The sequence below is a fragment of the Piliocolobus tephrosceles genome, chromosome 6, assembly GCF_002776525.5.
Source record: "Piliocolobus tephrosceles isolate RC106 chromosome 6, ASM277652v3, whole genome shotgun sequence".
NCBI lineage: Eukaryota > Metazoa > Chordata > Mammalia > Primates > Cercopithecidae > Piliocolobus > Piliocolobus tephrosceles.
The window spans coordinates 13928306-13946803 of record NC_045439.1 but is presented as its reverse complement, the minus strand read 5'-3'; the positions used below and the strand labels follow the sequence as shown (position 1 = coordinate 13946803).

The 18498-nt window shown below is 52.7% G+C and overlaps 1 protein-coding gene across 2 annotated transcripts in view; it reads left to right on the top strand.

The window, feature by feature from the left end:
- Window positions 1-773: 773 nt before the first annotated feature.
- Window positions 774-18498, top strand: part of RIN3 (Ras and Rab interactor 3) — a 185471-nt gene continuing 167746 nt past the window's right edge. The window contains exon 1 of one of the 2 annotated variants that reach the window (XM_023205504.3): window positions 774-966. In XM_023205504.3, coding sequence (XP_023061272.2) covers window positions 923-966 — 44 coding nt within the window. In that variant the 5' untranslated portion in view covers window positions 774-922. The remainder of the gene's footprint in view (window positions 967-18498) is intronic. The other variant, XM_023205505.2, reaches the window with a different exon arrangement.

Sequence of the window (18498 nt, the reverse complement as noted above, 5' to 3'; positions counted from 1 at the left end):
GCATGAGACTGAGGTGACCTCATAGGGTCCAGTCCTGCTCAGTCACTCTGGGAAATGCTCTGGGAAAAGACTGGGCTTGGGAGGCATTTTTGAGCACCCAGGCACTTAGAAGAGAGCCCTCACGGTCCCACCTGGGGTTGCTGTGGGTCTTGCATTTGTGTAAGCTGTCCGGTGTTCTCCATCTGCGGTACCCGGCACAGGTGAATTAGATGCCAGGCTTGGTGGATGAGCAGCCCGCCTTGTTGAGGAGTGAGCTCCTTGTCACGGGAAGCATCCAAGAGGAGGCGCGTGTACGTCTGTCAGGAATGTGGAAGAGGCGCCCTGGTTCTGGTCTGAGGCTGCCCTTGAACGATTTCCAGGCTACCTTGGGCAAGGCTGTGGCTCCGTGTGGGACGAACTCCCCGCCAGCTCTGGGCCTCCCCACCTGCCGGCCCGCGGTCGGCACTAGCACAAGCGGAGGCTGTCTTCCTTCCCCCGCGGCCCCACGCCAAGTGGAAGACTTTTCTCTAAGTTTCCCTCTCCGAAGCCCCGCGGACCTCCCGCGCCCCAGCCCGCGGAGGCGGCACCCCGAAGCTGGGCGCCCGCGCGGCGCCTCGGCCCCGGCACCCCCCGCCCCCAGGCCCGGCCCCGGGGGCGCGGCCGCCGGGTCCTCGGTGTGCCCCAGGGGGCTCTGGGCCGCGAGCCGCTGCCGAATGGCTTTTGACAAAAAAACCCTTGACCACCAAGGCCAGCCTCTTCCTGAAAGCCCTGCTCGCTCCGATACAGGAAGTAGAAGGGAGCGAGCGCCCCAGAGCGCGGCGGCAGCTGCGGCCCGGCCCTTCCCGAGGGCCAGAGCCAGGGACGTGCGGGCGCCCGGGACTCGGCGTTCCGCGCGGCCCGGCGCCTGAGCTCCTCCGTTCCCCGCCCCGGAGGTGCCGGCGGCATGATCCGACACGCCGGGGCGCCCGCGCGCGGGGACCCCACGGGGTAAGTCCGGGCAGCCGCCCACTCCTCCCTTGCGATCTCCACGGCCCCCATCCTGGCCGCCCCACTCCACTTCTTGTCGCCAAGAGTCCTCCGGGCGCGGGACCTCGGGGGTGTCGGGCTGAGACGGGACCCCCACTGTGGCCGAGGCCAGATCCCGGTTCTGCGGGGCAGGGGGCGGCCCTGGTGACTCCACTGGACCCGACGACTCGGCTAAACTTTCAAGGCCAGGCATTTCACTGGGAACCCAGTGCACACTTTAGGCTGCTGGTGGACGGATTACGAGGGAGTGCGTCTCTACCTGTCAGAGCCGGGGCTACCCGCGTGGACGCGGCCCCCTCCCCGGCTTCTGCCCCGCCTGAACTTTGCAAACAAATTCGCTGTCCCAGCCCCACCAGCCTGCTGCACCCGCTGCTCTGCGAGTCCCAGCGCGCGCCCTCGGGCACTGGAGCCCGGCCGGGCGTGGGGTCGGAGACCCGGACCCCCGCAACTTTGGGCGCCCGCGGCCCAACAACTGACCGGCCCTCCTGGACCAAGGGTCCACTGGGCCCTTTTCCCCCGCCCTTCTGTCCTGGCTATAGACAGTGACCTTCGCACCGGCCGTGGCCGAGCCTGGTGCTTGGGTAGGGTCCAGGGCGCACGGGCTGCGCGCGGGCTGTGGGATCCCCAGGGAGAAGGCGCAGCGTGGAATGCATGACGCCGAACGGTTTGGGAACTGACTTGGAGAGGAGTCCTTGGTGGCTAAGTCCCCGCTCCGCCTCCTTGTCGCCCCCAGCCCCACCTCGCGAGCTCGGGCATTGCTCGGGGCTGGGCTCTGAGAGAAAGTCTTCTCGCCTTGCCCAGCTCAGAGGGCGTCCTGAGAAGCTTCAGGTGTTGTAGAGACGCCAGGTCGGAGGCGGATTCCCGGGGAAAGCCTATTTCTGGGTGCCCAGGAGCGCGTCTGGGGAAGCCATCCCCAGCTTTTTGGTTTAAAAGTCCCGGGCCTACTTCTCTGATGGACACCCTGCCTGCCGCTCCCTGGCCTGGCGGTGTGACCTCATCTCCCAGGCCCTCAGTTCTCTGCTCTGTGAAACAGGAGAGTTGGGCGGATCTTGTGCAGTCCTGAACCGGGGGACAGCTGGAGGTGACTGGCTCCCACTCAGCTGGGAGAGACTGGGAGGGGGCCTTAAGCTCATCCAGATCTGAACGTCTCCCTTCTTCTCCCTCCGTCCTGCCAGCCCTGAAATTCTGGATGCTGGTTTCTCTGCAAAGACAAATGCGGTCCGGTGGGAGGAACTGGGAATTCGTTGGGGAAGAACCCACCACCCTCACACCCACTTGCAAGTATCTGCCACACCCAAGATGGCAGGGTGAAGCCGGAGAGGAGTTTCTCAGGGAGGAAGGGGAGGTGAGGGGCCAGGGGTGCTGACCTCACCGACTTCTCATTTTCCCCAGAGATGATCTAGATGACCCACTTCCTCTTGTCTTTTTTTGTTCATTACTGGCTCAGTTATTTAAACTCTCTGTATCTCGGTTCACTTCTAATAAAATGATAAATAATAGTAACTACCCCTTAGAGTTGTTTTGGGGACTAAATGCACAGAAAGAGTTGAATGCATTAGCCTATGGGGTAAACTCTTAATCATAATTATCACCATTATTATCATTTGTTAGGTATGATCCCTCCATTTGCCAACTGTGTAACCTTAGACAAGTGACCCGGCCCCTGCCTCACCTGTAAACTGGGGGTACTAGCAACACACATCACATAGAATTGTTTCATGGACTGGCTGAGTTCATAGCTAAGCAGCTGCCCCCAGGCAGCTTAGGGGAAACGCATCCGTTCAGGCCTGCTTAGAATTGTGCTTGGTACATTCCAGCGCTATATGAATATTGGTTTATTGCTAAAAACATGGCTTTGTTCTGGAGGACCTTTTGGGTTGGAAGGGCTTTGAAGGGTAGAGGATTTGCCAGTGGATTGGAGGGAGAGAGGAGTGGAGGATGACTCTGGTGGGGCTCTGTCTGCCCAGGGTCCAGTGCTTCAGGGACAGATGCCGAACTGTGTGTAGTCTGCTGAGACTGGGTTCTCAGAGTCCACTCAGGCCAGTAGCTTTCAGGGGGTAGGGAGAGACCTAGCAGGCACCCCCATGCAACCCCACCGTGGCAAGTAGACCAGTCACCTTTTCACATCTTTGCCATGTTGAAGGTCTGCTTAAGATTTCATTTGAAAAAGGATTCCACTGCTGGAAAAAATGTGGCTGTCACTGACCTAATCAATCTCCTAATTCAACAATGAGGAACCAGAGACTCAGAAAGGGGAAATGGGCTCCCTAGTATTGGGGGAGGTGGTGGTAACTCACGTCTCCTGAGCCTTGGCCTGATCTAATGCAAGGGTCCTGCTGGAGCCCTAAAGAGGAGCCCGTTACCCAGTCCAGGTTGAGACAGGGGGCTCTTCTGGGTGGGGCCCACCTAGAGCAGGGCCAGTGATGGATTCAGGGTGTGAGCTCGCAGCTCCAGCTCTGTCCCTTGACCTTGGCTTCCTGGATTCAAAGAGCTAATGTTCCTGGAGGTCCTGACTGGCACTTAGGAGACCTAGCCCTTTCCAGATCCTAACAGAGGCTCTGGTGCACAAGAGCAAAGGGTCACTTTGCCAGCTCAAGCCTGCACTCCTGCCCCCACCCCACAAGAAGCCCCAGTACATCCTCTGAGAAGCACAGGGAGTGCAAGGGTCTGGGGGTGCAGGGTCCCCTTGGGATGAAGGAGTCGCAGCACATTTATCCCTGAGGCCCTCCTCATCTCCCCTACCCCCTTGGTGCCCCTCTATCCTGGCCCTGGGTCCTTGATCCGTGATCTTCACTGAAGCAGCAAGTGTGAAAAGCTTAAAATGCCGCAGGGCTCCTGCATTTTAACCCAGGAGATACAGAAATCAAAACTGGAAACCTACCAGGAATTGATCTCAGCTGGAAGCAGAGAGAGGCGTGATATTTGAAGGAGGACACCCAGACCCTTCACCGTCCCCTTAGGCCTCCCTGGAGCTCCATTTTGGAGATAGGAGTCTGAGGTGGTCTGTGTTGCCTCCCAGTCCCTTGCCAGAGTAGAGATAGGGAAAGAATGGGTGACAGATGGCCACAAACTCTGTCTCTGTGACCCCCTGGAAGATTCCACCTGTCATGGCAAGACATGGCAAGCTGTGTCATCTAGGTAGTGATGAGTGAGCACAGTTGGGTGGGCAGCAAGGAAGGGGGGGGGCAGCTTGGAGGAGGGGAGTGCCTGAGCAAAGGCTTGGGCGGTGGGAAAGTGTGGTGGAGGGGCTTGTGGGGCGGGGAGTGCGCCCTTCAAAACCCAGAAGTACATGACACACGTTGCTTTACAAAGTGACTGTTATCAGATAACAGGGGTTGAGGAAACGGAAGACAAATTTTGGCTGGGGAGAGATTGACAGAAGAGGGGCAAAAGTATAAAGGGGTCTGCCCACAGAACCCCATCCTTGGGGCCTGGGTCATCTAGGGGATTGGGGGGCATCTGTGTGTTCAGAAAGAGCCTTAACATGGGGTAAATGACGCCCAAGGCCTCTTAACTTCCTGTTGGCCCCCTGCTATCTGATCCTATTAGGGAGTAACCTTTAGAAGAGAGTGGAGGGCCAGGTGTTATCATCTTGTTATTGGGTAATTGGTTGGTGCTGCTCTGATGGACAACTCCAGAATGTCCTGTTGATACAACCACTGCCCCGAACCAGCATTTATTCTGAGAACCAGGAAGTCGAACTTCTCCTGCCCGCCAGGAGTGTCTGAAACATGGATGTTTTCCCCCAAGATTGGAGCCAAAAATGAAAATCACAACTTTAATGACTTTACCAAACTGGATCTCCCCCTCCATCCTACCCCACAGTGGGCCCTCCTGGTGGTTTGCTTGTTGTGGATCAATCTAGAGGGACTCTCCGGCCGGGCAGGGAAAGCGGTGTGTCTCCCAGTAGCCCCCTAATTGCCCTCAGGTGACATGCTGTCCTATTTAAAAGGTCCCTCAAGAAAGTCCTGCCCTCCGTACCGCAGCCCAGCCCTGCTGGAAGCCGGTGCACAGCTTCGTGTCTTCTGTCCTCCCCAACATGCAGAGCTTGTCTGTGGTCTTGTGCCTTTGCCCATGAGGTTCTTTCTGTCCTTTTCACAGGGCTCACCTCTTCCATGCAGCTTTCCATCCGTGCCAGCTCACAGAGATTCCTGCCTTTTGAATATTCATAGCCTGTTTCACGTGAACCGCTTGTTTGCCTAGCAATTTGAAAGAAGCCAAAACCTCTTTAATATTATGACTTCCTACTTCAGTTACAAACTTCCAAAGAAAGGGGTCAAGTCTTTTTGTTCCATATCCTTGTGTCCTACACGCACTTGGCACTCAATAAATGCTTGAGGCCAATGACACACTGATTGAAGGCTGCACAGCCTTATCTTTTGTGTCCCTGGAGCCCCCGAATTTCTGGAGGTGTTTACAAGGTGACCCAGATCACAGGGTGGGGCTAAGTAGGGGGAGACCCAGGGCTTGGGGGCTTGGAGCCCAACTCTATTCTGCAGCAGCTGGTGACCCCCACCACAAGGCTACCACACTCCTCTCCAAGTCTGGAAAGAGGAGGCCACCCAGGCAATTGAGTAGGGACCCTGCTTGACCCCGACTCACCTAATTTTATCCTCCCCAGCTGTGCTCCTGATACTTGTCAGGGAGAAAGGATGGGGGAAGGAGAGGCCAGCCCTGGATACTGTGTCTCAGCTGGAAGAATGGAGAATAGCTTGGTGTACAGACTTGGGGGAGCCCTGGGGCGCCAGTGGGTTCCAAATGCGGGTCTCTGGACCACTGAGAAACTAGGAAAGTAAGGGTGGCCTGTGTGTGTGTGTGGGGCGGGGGGGGGTGGTCAGCATCAGCGTCAGCCATGGCTGCCAACATGTCTTTTCTTAGGCAGAACTGTCCTTTGCTGGTTTGAAAGAGGCGTGGGGACTTGCATGTTGTAGGTCATCAGTAGGGCTAGAGAATCTGGGGTCCTGTCTCCTCTAGTATTTTAGGATTTTATTCTAGGAAGCCACTCCCTTCTCTCTGGACCTCATTTTCCCATCTGAGAAAAGAGCTCCATATTCTTAAGGTCACTGCTTGCTCTGACAGTCAGCGGCTCTCCGAGTTACCAGCTAGCAGGCAGCAGAAGCTGGTGTCTTAGAATAATAGCATTCAGGGGATCGAAGTGCCCATTGGAGCTGAAGTGGCCCATGGAACATGCAGGCACTTTCATGAGAAACAAAGACCCATCCAGGAGACTTCTGGCTCATTACCCTGACCAAGCTACCTGGGAGGAAATGGTTTTTCTTTTTCTTTTTCTTTTTGCTATTGCTGTGGTTTTATTTTGAAAAACCTAGTCTTGAAAAAAGTACATTTGGTTTTGGGAGCCCACTTTGGGGCAGGACCCATGGCTTCTTGCCAAGTGGACAGTAAGCTGGGAAGGTTTCTCAGGTGGGGAGCCCTGGAGAGCTGGAGTAGCCTCTCGAGGGTGGCTGGGCCAGTGAGGTGGAGCCTGCCTGGCCATCGGCTGTGGGAGCTGTAGAGGTGCTGAGGAGATCACAGGCAGCTGGGGGTGGGGGGCTTGGCTGTTTAGAGGTCGTCTGTGAAGCCTGCCCCTGTCAGGGTTGGAGTCTGAGGGGCGGCCCTACCAAGGGAGGTTGAGGCAGGTGCCAGGCTGAGGGAGCTCTCTGCCAGGCCTCAGTCTTCCTGCCCAAGGCTGCCCAGAGTTAGCCAACACGTCCCTGTGCAGGTGAGGGCAGCCCTGATGCTGTGTGCCTCTCCCCACACACAGTGTAGTACAGTGAAGCCAGTCCCTCCCTCCTGCCAGCGTGGCCTTGATGGAGAAGAGAGGAGTGATGGGTACATGGGAGGCCTTCCCTCACACTGGCATCCACAGGGCAGTGGGAAGGCCTTACTATTTGTGTGGCATCAGCATTTATAGAAGAATCTGGAAGCCACAACCGTGTCCTTTCCTCTCACTTTTCTACCAGTAGGGCCTCTGTGTGGCCTTGGCATGTCTCCTCTCCACGGGGGTAAGGGTTGGAGGGGCTGCCTCCAAAGCAGAAACAGTGCTGATGGTCAGAAGCTTTGAACATGGCTGCAGAGCCCCCTGCCCCAATTTGACCTCAGTAATACCCAGGGGTGCCCCCATCTCAACCAGTACATGTTTAATGGAATGAACGAGCCTGCAATGAAATGTCCGTTCTCTTTTTAGCAGAAATGGCCTAGGCCGTGGTTGTGGTCAAGGCCTGTTGTCTGTATGTGATATGACGGCACACACTCAGGCCACATCCTATGGGGTAATGGCGCTTGCATCCCCACCCTCTGGGACTGAGAGAGCCCCCAGAGCCTGGCTCTGCACACAGGCCTGGAGCTGTGGGGAAGCAAGGATTCCAGTAGAGGGGGGTGGGAGTGGGGCCCATCCTCAAGGGGCTGCCCTAAGGGGGGTTCTCCTAGAAGGTGGCCTCCATTTTGCCCCTGACTCTGGGATCTTTATCAAAGCTGAGAACTTTTTATTCCCTAGTTAAGAGATGCTAAACGCCACCTTACCTCCCGACTGACGTTCAACACGGGGTGTCAGGGACTGATGCAAAAACCTGTTTTCTGAAAGGCAAGCTGGAGAGAGGGGTGGACAGAGGGCACCCCGACAGTAGCAGAGAAGCCTTCCCCTCCTCCAGAGTTTCCCAGAGCTAAATTATTCTGTGGGTCAATAAGTGTGCTTCTTCATCCGCCTCCACGGACTGAAGAAATAAAGGGCTTTGCATCTGAAATTCACAATCTGATGATCTCTGGCTAAAGGGAACAAGCTGTCAAGAAAGAAGTCACCAGGGACCTTTTCCCCTAACCCCCATGTTCCCAGCTTCCTTAATCTCAGTCAATGTCACAGACTGATAATATAAATTTCTCCAGGGATGTAGCAGTTCAAAGTAAGGACTTATCTCTCTACCGATGGCACCTGGTGACAGCATTTATTATCCTTGCTTCTTTCTGTTCTTGACATTTTTGACAGAGCATCCATCTAAAATATATTCAAGGATTCTTCTCACAATGGATGTCTTCTCATTTATCTTCACCCATCCTCCTAATTATCATGCAGACATCCACCTATCCATTCTATTCACCATCCATCCATCCATCCATCCATCTACTTATCCACCCATCCACCTATCCACCCACCCACCCACCCTTCCATCCATCCACCCACCCACCAACCAACCAACCTACCCTTCATCCATCCATCCATCTACCTATCCACCCATCGACCTATCAACCTTCCCACCCTTCTGTCCATCCATTTATCCATCCATCCATCCATCCACCCACGCACCTACCCTTCCATCCTTCCATCCTTCCATCCATCAATCCATCTATTTACTGAACACCTGAACACCTAGGAGTTTCCAGTTTATCTCCTAAGGAAAATGATTCGATTTGGATGTTCATCCCCTCCAAATCTCATGTTGAAATGTGATCCTGAGTGTTGGAGGTGGGGCCTGGTGGGAGGTGTTTGGGTCATGGGGGCAGATCCATCATGAATGACTTGGTGCCATCCTCACAGTAATGAGTGAGTTCTCAGTTCACGTGAGGTCTGGTTGTTTAAAAGAGCCTTGCACCTCCCTGCTCTCTCCCTCTTGCTCTGTCTTGCCATGTGACACACCTGCTCCCCATTCCCCTTCCACCATTATTGGAGGCTTACTGAGAACTCACCAGGAGTAGATGCTGGCACCATACTTCTCATACAGCCTGCAGAACCATGAGCCAAAATAAACCTCCTTTCTTTTTTTGAGATGGAGTCTCGCTCTGTCACCCAGGCTGGAGTGCAGTGGTGCAATCTCAGCTCACTGCAAGCTCCGCCTCCCAGGTTCACGCCATTCTCCTGCCTCAGCCTCCCAAGTAGCTGGGACTACAGGCGCCCGCCACCACACCTGGCTAATTTTTTGTATTTTTAGTAGAGATGGGGTTTCACCATGTTAGCAAGAATGGTCTTGATCTCCTGACCTCGTGATCTGCCCGCCTCGGCCTCCCAAAGTGCTGGGATTACAGGTGTGAGCTACTGAGCCTGCCACTAAACCTCTTTTCTTTATAAGTTACCCAGCCTCAGGTATTCCTTTATAGTGACGCAAACTGGACTAACACAGAAAGTAAGAGAAATATGTGCATATTTAAAGCACAGGGTACTATATAAAAAGCTGCCGAGGTTCTGTTACAGTTGGCTGTGCAGAGTGAGTAGGGAGGACTACCTGACAGAGGTGGCATTTGAATTGGATCTTGAAGGATACGTAGGATTTTAACCACTGAAATCAAGCATATGCAGGGAAGCGTACTGCAGATAGGAGAAATGCACTGAGTGGGAAAGGACATGTTGTGTGTGGCAGCCCTAAGAATCTGGGGTGGGGGCAGGGAGAAGATTCCATGTGTGATGGGCCTGGAAAGGTGGGTGGGGCCCCCTTGGCTATGGGTGGGCAAGTCTGACTTTTACCATGGTGGTAAAGACCACAGTTCTGTTCTTCTGGGCAAGACACTGAAATGGAACCTGCCACAGCACCTTCTTCCCCCACTCTGTTAGGCAAAAGTCGATCTCTATCGCCCGCTGTTGTTGCCAGGGTTACCTGAGATGATGATGTTCTTGACTCTTTGGGTTGTGAGACCAGTGGGGGACTCTCACCTGTATGTATGTGGTGTGTGTGTGTGTGTGTGTGTGTGTGTGTGTGTGTGTGTGTGTGTTCGCACATGCTATTGATTTTCCAAAAAATGTATTATAGACTTTAAAAGTTCATACACAGACATACCCAAAATAGGGTAATTTAAAGCATCAAACATTTTTATCTGAGTCTGCACCTGGTGCAAGTACGTGTTAACTTGTGTTCTTTTTTCACTGAGTGTTACCTCTGGTACACATTGCTACGTGCTGTGTTGTGGACCTATGTTGCCTACCTGCCATCTTCAATGGTCTCATCATATTATGATCATTTTAATGGTCAGTTATTTCATGTGCCTATCTTGACTTCTTTCCAAGTCCCCTCTGTTTTAAATGAAGCTCCTGAAAACTTCCGTGGGTCTAGGGTTTAGGGACCATTTTCTTGAGATCTGTCACCATCCTGGAGCCTTTGAGTCCAGGAGTGAAGCAGAGCCTGCTGATTGGCCCCTGAATTTTTGCTGGGTGTAAGTTTTAGCTGAACATTTCCCAATTTTCTTGCAGCTAGGTGTGGCCATATGACTAAGTTCAGGACAGTGAGATATAAGTGGGGAGTATAATCTGCTTGGAAAACCCCTTAAGTGGAGTGTCCTTCTTTCCTTTCCTCTTTCCTGTTGCCTGAAATGCAGATGTGATGGCTGGAGTTGAAGCAGCCATCTTGGATTCTAAGGCACACTTAAGCATGGAAGCTATGCAGGATAGAACCACAATCTATTACAGTAAGGGTCCTAAACATGTTAGACTATCATCCCAGCTACAGACTGCTTACCAGTTTTTTTATGAGAAGAATACATACTATTTTGTTTGTTTGTTTGTTTTTTAGATGTAGTTTTGCTCTTGTGCCCCAGGCTGGAGTGCAGTGGTGATCTCGGCTTACTGCAACCTCTGCCTCCCAGGTTCAAGTGATTCTCCTGCTTCAGCCTCTCGAGTAGCTGGGATTACAGGTGCCTGCCGCCACTCCTGGCTAGTTTTTTTATTTCTACTAGAGACGGGGTTTCACCATGTTGGCCAGGCTGGTCTTGAACTCCTATCCTCAGGTAATCCACCTATACCGGCCTCCCAAAGTGCTGGGATTACAGGCGTGAGCCACCGTGCCCGGCCATACTATCTTGTTTTAATTTCTTATTTTAGATTTTCTATCACTTACAAGCTTAGTTCTAGTGAACACAAAGAGCTTTCTATCTCTGTCACGTAGCACCAGATTATATGCCCAAAGTACTCAGCTGCCTTGCAGGGCGACCTGCAAGTCCCCATTTCCTAGTGGAGGCAAGAATGAGGAAGAGGGAGGAGAGAGGAAAGGCAGCTTTGCACCCACTAAGGCTCTTGTTTCAAGGACTAGATTGCAAACATTTTTTCTTTTCATATTTAGTGTTTATGAGTTTTAGCTTTCGCCAGAAGCTTTAGACTGTTTATTCTGGTTTGTGTTTCTGACTCTCAAATCCTTGTGCTTTGAAAGGGCTAGGTTTCCTGATCAAGGCAGCCATGCCTTTTCCCCCACCTCAGTTCTGTGCTTTAGGCTGAGAACTCACTTAGGTTAACCCTCCCCGTGCCAGTGTTCTCCAGCGCCTCCTGAGAGTTGGTGTCCCTGCCACACCAGCACAAGAAAGGCCTGGAGATCAGGTGTGATGGCTCATGCCTGTAATCCCAGTGCTTTGGGAGGCTGAGCTGGGAGGATCTCTTGAGGCCAGGAATTGAAGACCAGACTGGACAACACAGCAAGACCCGGTCTCTACAGAAAATTTTATAAATGAGCTGGGCATGGTGGCGTGCACTTGTAGTCACAGCTACTTGGGAGGCTGAGGCAGGGGGATCACTTGAGCCTTGGAGTTCAAGGTTTCAGTAAGCTATGATCACGCCACTGCTCTTCTGCCTGGATGATAGAGTGAGATACTATCTGTATACAAAAAAACTAAACTAAAATAAAGACCTGGGGCCCAGTCTCAACAATGCCTGCGTCCTTGCCAGATGCTGCCGTCACTCATTCATTCACTGTCTCTTTGTTGAGATGCTCTTGGGGTCTCTTGGGCCGTATCTTGGCACTTGCTGAGTGTTAAGCTGGGTTTGTGCTGACCACTGGCCACTGGGAGTCTTCAGTGGCCACTTCATCTCTTTGCCCAGCCTTGGGAAAGGTTTGTCCTGAAACGGCTGGGACTTGAATTCCCCTTTCCAGGGACAGCACAGGCCTCTTCTGAGCCTGTAAGAGCCTGCCCGGAACCGCTCAACAACAGCTTAAGACTGCTCCTGGGACATAAGAGGCCCCAAGAATGGCCTGGGATTTAGCTGGGTGGGCTGTCTGGAGGAGCTGGGCCAGAGCCCGTTGAAGTGGCCTGAAGGACAGTGAGGGTCTTGTTTCCACTGGGCAAGGCCGCCCCAGCCCTAGCTCTGCAGTCCTCAGGCGTCAGAGCTTCGTGTCACTCTGGAAACTCTTCATCCAGCCCCTGCTTACAGATGAATTGGTGGCTCAGAGAGGGGAAGTGGTTTCCCCAGGGTCTCCGGACCTGTGGGCTGTCTCCCACCAAGGCTGTCTCCAAGGCTCTGTGCGGCACCCAGGCCGCTCCGTGGCACGAGGCCCCAGAGATGGAATGTGGCACATCTGCCTTCGCTAGCTGCCTCCCTCTCTAGCCTCTGGAAGGGGCTGAGCTCTTTCCTGCCTCTGGGCCTAAGTGCAAGTGCCCCGCCTCTACCTCTTGCAAGAAGCTTCTCAGGCTGTGTGAGGCCTACAGGGCCGCTGTACACCGTGGTGCAGGTTGTTTACTGCTCATGTGTTCCTGGCTGAGGCAAAGCTGGGTAGGGGCTGAAATTTCATTCTCTTGCCAAGCTTTGTGTCATGGCAGGTATGTATAGGGGTGGGGTGGGGGTTGGCCTGCACCCATGGGCAGCAAGGAGCACCCTTTTCTAACTTATGCAGAGGCACCCTATAGGCTACCAAGGACCCAGCCACAGAAGAGCCGGCAGCACGCTGGGCGCTCGCCCCGACGCCTGTGGCAGCTCATTCTGTGTGTAGCCCCACTAGACTGTAAGCTCCCGCCAGCAGGGCTAGTGGCTCTTCCTGGCGGGGTGTGGGGTAGTATTGCCAAGTCAGCACCATGTAGGGTACAGAATGCTCCCCCAAGAACACTGGTGCTGAGCGAGAGTTTAAGGGGAGGGAAGGAGGATCTAGTGCAGGGCTCGATAAGTGTTTGCTGAATTAACATATGGTGGGTTGATGCCAAAGAGAGGGGTGAAGGGGAATTGCCCAGGACAGAGGGCCCCTGGGAGAGGGAATGGAGCCTGCTGGGAGGCCTGCCAGGAGTGGAGGGGGCTGTGAGCTGTGAACATCTGAGAAACAGGATGGGCAGCCAAGGGAGAGGATCCAGCCACAAGAGCAGGTTGGGGCTGGCCACAGTGCTGGGGAGGGGCCAAAGCCCCCAAATTCCCCTCAGCCATAGACTTTCAGGCAGCACCACGCCCTGGACCCCTGCTTTGGCCTGCACGGCACAGCGCCAGCCAGGATGTGATCACCCGTCCTTGTCCCAGGGACCCTCAGTCTTATGGGGACGCAGGAGTGACCTGCAGTGCTGTGGCCACAGGGTGCAGGATGGTCCTGTGGAGTGCCGGGGGTCCCCGGCTGGCTGAAGGGCATCCTGCTCAGACTGGCGTGGCATCTGGGGGAACTTTCCCTGCGGCATGAGAGCCAGGCAAAGCCATGCCTGAGAGTTTCCCAGGTAAACTCGTGGTGGGGGTGGAGGGGCTGTTGCAGGCTCCATGTGCCTGTCATTGGCAATCTGTTGGATGGACCCGGGAGGGGACCAGACAGCAGAGGCTCTTGGGCCATATCCTGAGGGCAATGGAGACTATAGGCAGGAATTTTTCCCCCATTTAAAAAACTGAGCTATTGCCCAGGTACAGTGGCTCATGCCTGTAATCCCAGCACTTTGGGAGGCTGAGGCAGGTGGATCACTTGAGCTCAGGAGTTTGAGACCAGCCTGGGCAACATGGCGAAACCCCATCTCTACTAAAACTTTTGTAAAAATCAGCTGGGCGTGGTGGTGCATGCCTCTAGTCCCAGCTACTTGGGAGGCTGATGTGGGAGGATCAGTTGAACCCGGGAGGCAGAGGTTGCAGTGAGCCAAGATCATGACACTGTACTCCGGCCTGAGCGACAGGATGAGACCCTGTCTCTAAATAAATAAATAAATAAATAGGCCAGGCGCGGTGGCTCACACCTGTAATTCCAGCACTTTGGGAGGCCAAGACGGGTGGATTATGAGGTCAAGAGATTGAGACTATCCTGGCCAACATGATGAAACCCTGTCTCTACTAAAAATACAAAAATTGTACAAAAATTGGCGTGGTGGCATGTGCCTGTAGTTCCAGCTACTCGGGAGGCTGAGGCAGGAGAATCTCTTGAACCTGGGAGGCAGAGGTTGCAGTGAGCCAAGATTGTGCCACTGCACTCCAGCCTGGCAACAGAGCAAGACTCTGTCTCATAAATAAATTAATTAATTAATAAAAGCTGAGCTGTGTCTCAGTTTCCTGGGACTGCCATAACAAAGTGCCACAAACTGGGTGGCTTAAAACAATATAAATGTATTCTCTCAAAGTCTTGGAGGCCAGAAGTCTGAAATCAAGTTACAGCCATTCTTCCTCCAAAGGCCTTCTGGAAGGATCCTTCAAGCTTCTGATAGCCCAGGCAATCCCTGGGGTCCCTTGGCTCATGGCCGTACCTCTCCATTCTCAGCCTCCATCATCACCTGGCTGTGTTCTCTCTGTATCTTTCTGTGTTTCTCCCCCCCCTTTTTTTTTTTTTTTTTTTTTTGAGACAGAGTCTTGCTCTGTCGTCCAGGCTGGAGTGCAGTGGCACGATCTCAGCTCACTGCAAGCTCTGCCTACTGGGTTCACGCCATTCTCCTGCCTTAGCCTCCCGAGTAGCTGGGACTACAGGCACCTGCCACCATGCCTGGCTAATTTTTTTTGTATTTTTAGTACAGACGGGGTTTCACCACGTTAGCCAGGATGGTCTTTATCTCCTGGCCTCATGATCCACCCATCTCAGCCTCCCAAAGTGCTGAGATTACAGGCGTGAGCCACTGCGCCCGGCTGTTTCTCCATTTCTTATAAGGACATCAGTCGGTTTGGATTTAGGGCCCAGCTTACTCCAACAGGATCTCGTCTTAGCATTACAACTGCAACAAACGTATTTCCAAATAAGGTCACTTTCTGGGGTACTATAGGACTCTATCTTTTTGGGGGATGCGTTGGGACCCACAACGAACTCTAATTTACACAGAGTAAAATTCACTCTCTTTAGTGTATGTTTCTGCACATTCTGACAAACAGACAGCCATGCAACTGCCACTGCAGTCAAGACAGAAAATTCCATCACCCTCCAAAAGCCCCCTGGGCCCTTTTGTAGTCAGGGCCTCTTCCTCCTCGTTTCTGCTCCGTCCCTACGTTCTGCCATTTCGAGAACATCCTGTGAATGGAATCACAGTGTGTCGCCATGTGCCTTTTTCTCAGCCGCATGCATTTGAGGTCTGCCTGGGTTGCCGTGTGACTCAGGAGTCCATTCCTCTTTGTTGCTGAGGATATTTTGTTGTGTGAGTCTACCCATGTGTTTATCCCTTCCCTGCTGAGGCCTGTTTGGGTTGTTTCCAGTTTTGGGCGATGACAAATAAGGCACTAACAAATGTTTGCATATAGATTTTTTCATAGTGGAGCCACGCTGGCAGGCCTGCGTTTGGGTTACTATGTGAAGAAGGATGTGGGGGCAGCTCAGGGAGGGGGACATGGAAGGGGGCTGCTGGGAGGTCCAGGTCAGGGCTGGTGCCTGGACTAGGGCCTCAGCACCAAGGAGGGGAAAGGTGGGCTCAGGGACAGGAGGGCTCACTGGAGTGTACTGAGGAGACTAAGTGGATGGAGCCTGGTTGGGAGATGGGTGTGTGCTGTGGGGGCAGGGAGGTCACCTTTATTCCCTCCCGCTGCCTTCCTCCCAGGGATACAGTCATCGTGGCTGAGTGTAGCTGTCTGGACATGTGGACATTGAGTGGCAGAACAGTACTGTGTGGTGGTCAGGGCTGTGAATCCAGGAGCAAACTGCTGGGGTTCACGTTCCACTCTCTGCCTCGGTTTCCTTATCTGTAAAATGACAGGCTCTAATTCAGAGTTGCTGTGTATTACATGAGTGACGTATGTAAGGACCTAAAACAGAGTCAGGAACATAGTAGGCATTGTTTCCATGGTCTTCTGAAGGGCCCTGATTCCATACCCCCTTGTCCACTCCGCTCACATTTTGCACTGCTTCCTATGACCCCGTGGGGGCGTGGACGGCATCCTCATCTAGGAACTGGGGGGGCAGAACCCAGAGCCAGGTCTGCCCTGGCTTACTGTGAGACCTCTCTGATCATTGCTTCTTCCATTCATGTAGTGTGGAGATACAGGGCTGCACTGTGTCCCGGGTGATGTGTGAGCAGTGTGTGGCACAGCAGCCTGTGCACAGTAGGCTCTTTGCAGTAGGCACGAAAATGTACAGCTTCATAATGTGTGCATGACATGATGGGGAGAGGCCCCGGTAAGCAGTTCATGGGACACACTCCAGTTTTGGGGCTGACAGAGACTCCCCGTGCACCTGCCACAAATAGCCCCTTTTCCTCCCAAATTTGTCCTCTGCCTCCAATGGAAGCTGATGGAGATGGTGGTCCAGCAGCCTCTGAGCTACACAGCCCATGGTGAGCCTGGCCTCCAAAGAGGGAGGTGTAGTGGGTCCTCGTTCAAATGTCACAGCAGTCCCCAGAATCCAGGCTGGCTGGTGGAGATCCCCCTGCTCTGAGATAGGGTTCATGTCCAGGTTGGCTATGATTGATACCAGCCTAACAAAGGGATGCTTACAGTCAATTCTCATTGTTCACAGATTCTGTATTTGCAAATCAGCCTACTTGCTAAAATGCATTTGTAAGCCCCAGATCAACACTTCTGAAGCCATTCAAGGACATAGGCAGAGTGATGAAATATTCGAGTTGTCCGACTAGCACATTCCCAGCTGAGGTTGAACAGAGTGACCCGGTTTTCCTTCAGCTCCCATGCTGCAAGCAAGTGTCTTTGTCAAGGTCTATTTTGTGTCATGTTTTCTCATTTTCATGCTTTTCTTGGTGGTTTCACTTTTTAGGCTCCGAAGCATAGTGTTCAAGGGCTGCCTCATGTTCCTAAGTGCAAGAAGGCTGTGATGTGTCTTACAGAGAAAACACGTGTGTTAGATAAGCTTTATCCAGGCATGAGTTAGTTCTGTTGCATGAGTTTAGTGTCAATGAATCAAGATTATATATTCAATAAGGTGCCCTTCAACAGAGATGCACATAAAACAAGGTTATGTGTTGATTGGTTGATAAAAATGTTGTGACCAGAGGCTCGTAGGAACCTAACCTTGTATTTCCCTTAGGAGCAACGATTCAGCATTCGCTCAGTGTTCATGGTGACTTTATAAAACAAAACCACCATGAATGATGAGAATCAACTATATCTACCTCGTGTAGATAAATCTGCCCCTAACCTCTCCCATGCACTGTGCACACTTCTACCATCAGCAGCTCATGCCTCTGGCTTAAGAAGTGCCCAGTCTTAGCTATGGTCTTTCTTGAAAATGCGCAAATCCTTGGGATATGCACTATCCCTACAGTCTTGGGGCCTTGGTCCCCTCTCACCTTCAGTGACATTGAAGGGTTGGAAAGGGCAGTTTCCAAGAAAGGTAGTGGTCAATACTAATATTTTATTTTCTGTGCTTCTAACAGAAAGACTCTTGTAGGGAGTAGTGTATCAATAAAGGCAAATAAAAAGCAGGGATTTTTGACTTTCACAGATTTGACACTAATAATCACAGCAATTATGTCTTGAGCACTTACTCAGGGTTGAGGGTTTTTTGTTTGTTTGTTTGTTTGTTTTTTTATCAGTTAATAGTCATAGCCCCCTGAAGCTTAGACTACAATGCCCAGTTTACAGGCAAGGAAACTGAGACACAGCAAGTGACTTGATCAAAGCTCTTAATGATAGCAGAGCTGTGGCCACTTCTCAGTGGATTCAGCCACCTGAACCCAGGTTTCTCTGAGTCCAGAACCTCTGCCCTAGCCCCTGAACTCCCTGCATCTCTGTACTTTATCCCAAGGTTCTGGGACCCTACTACCCTTTCTACATCCAAGTGTGCCTGGATCCTGGAAGGGATGCCACCAGAACCTCTGCAGCCTTCCAAGCCCCACTGAGGGGATGACCTCCCCATCCTCTCCCCAAGTTGGTCCTATGTGGACAACCCAGGTGAAGAACCTGGGAGGCGCACAAAGGTGCACCCAGCCCCACCCACCGGTCTCTCTCTTGTCATTTACTGGCAAAGTCCCACCCTATAGTCACTGTCCTTGGAGCCTTTGGGGGTCATTGTAACCTGGGTAGGATGGGTGTGCCTGTCATGCCTCAGGACTCCTCCTTGAAACATCTTACCTCATTGCCTCCCTATTGTCCCCAAAGTTAATTCACCAGTGTCTTGGTCAGCTTGGGCTACTGTAACAAAATACCACAGATGGGGTGGCTTACAAACAGTGGCTCTGGAGGCTGGGAAGTCCAAGATGAAGGCAGCAGCATATTCTGTGTCTGGCGAGGCCCAGTCACTAGACACCAAACCCTGTCATGGACGGAATGTCTGTGTCCCCCCAAAATGTGTATGTTGACATCCGATCCTCTCAGGGGACACGAACATTCAGTCTATGACAGCCAGTGTCCTCAGCTTCCTCTAACCTCTCACTCTTGAAAACTCACCCACAGTGACTTCATGCCTTAGCACAAGGGACTTTGCATGCTTTAAAATCTGA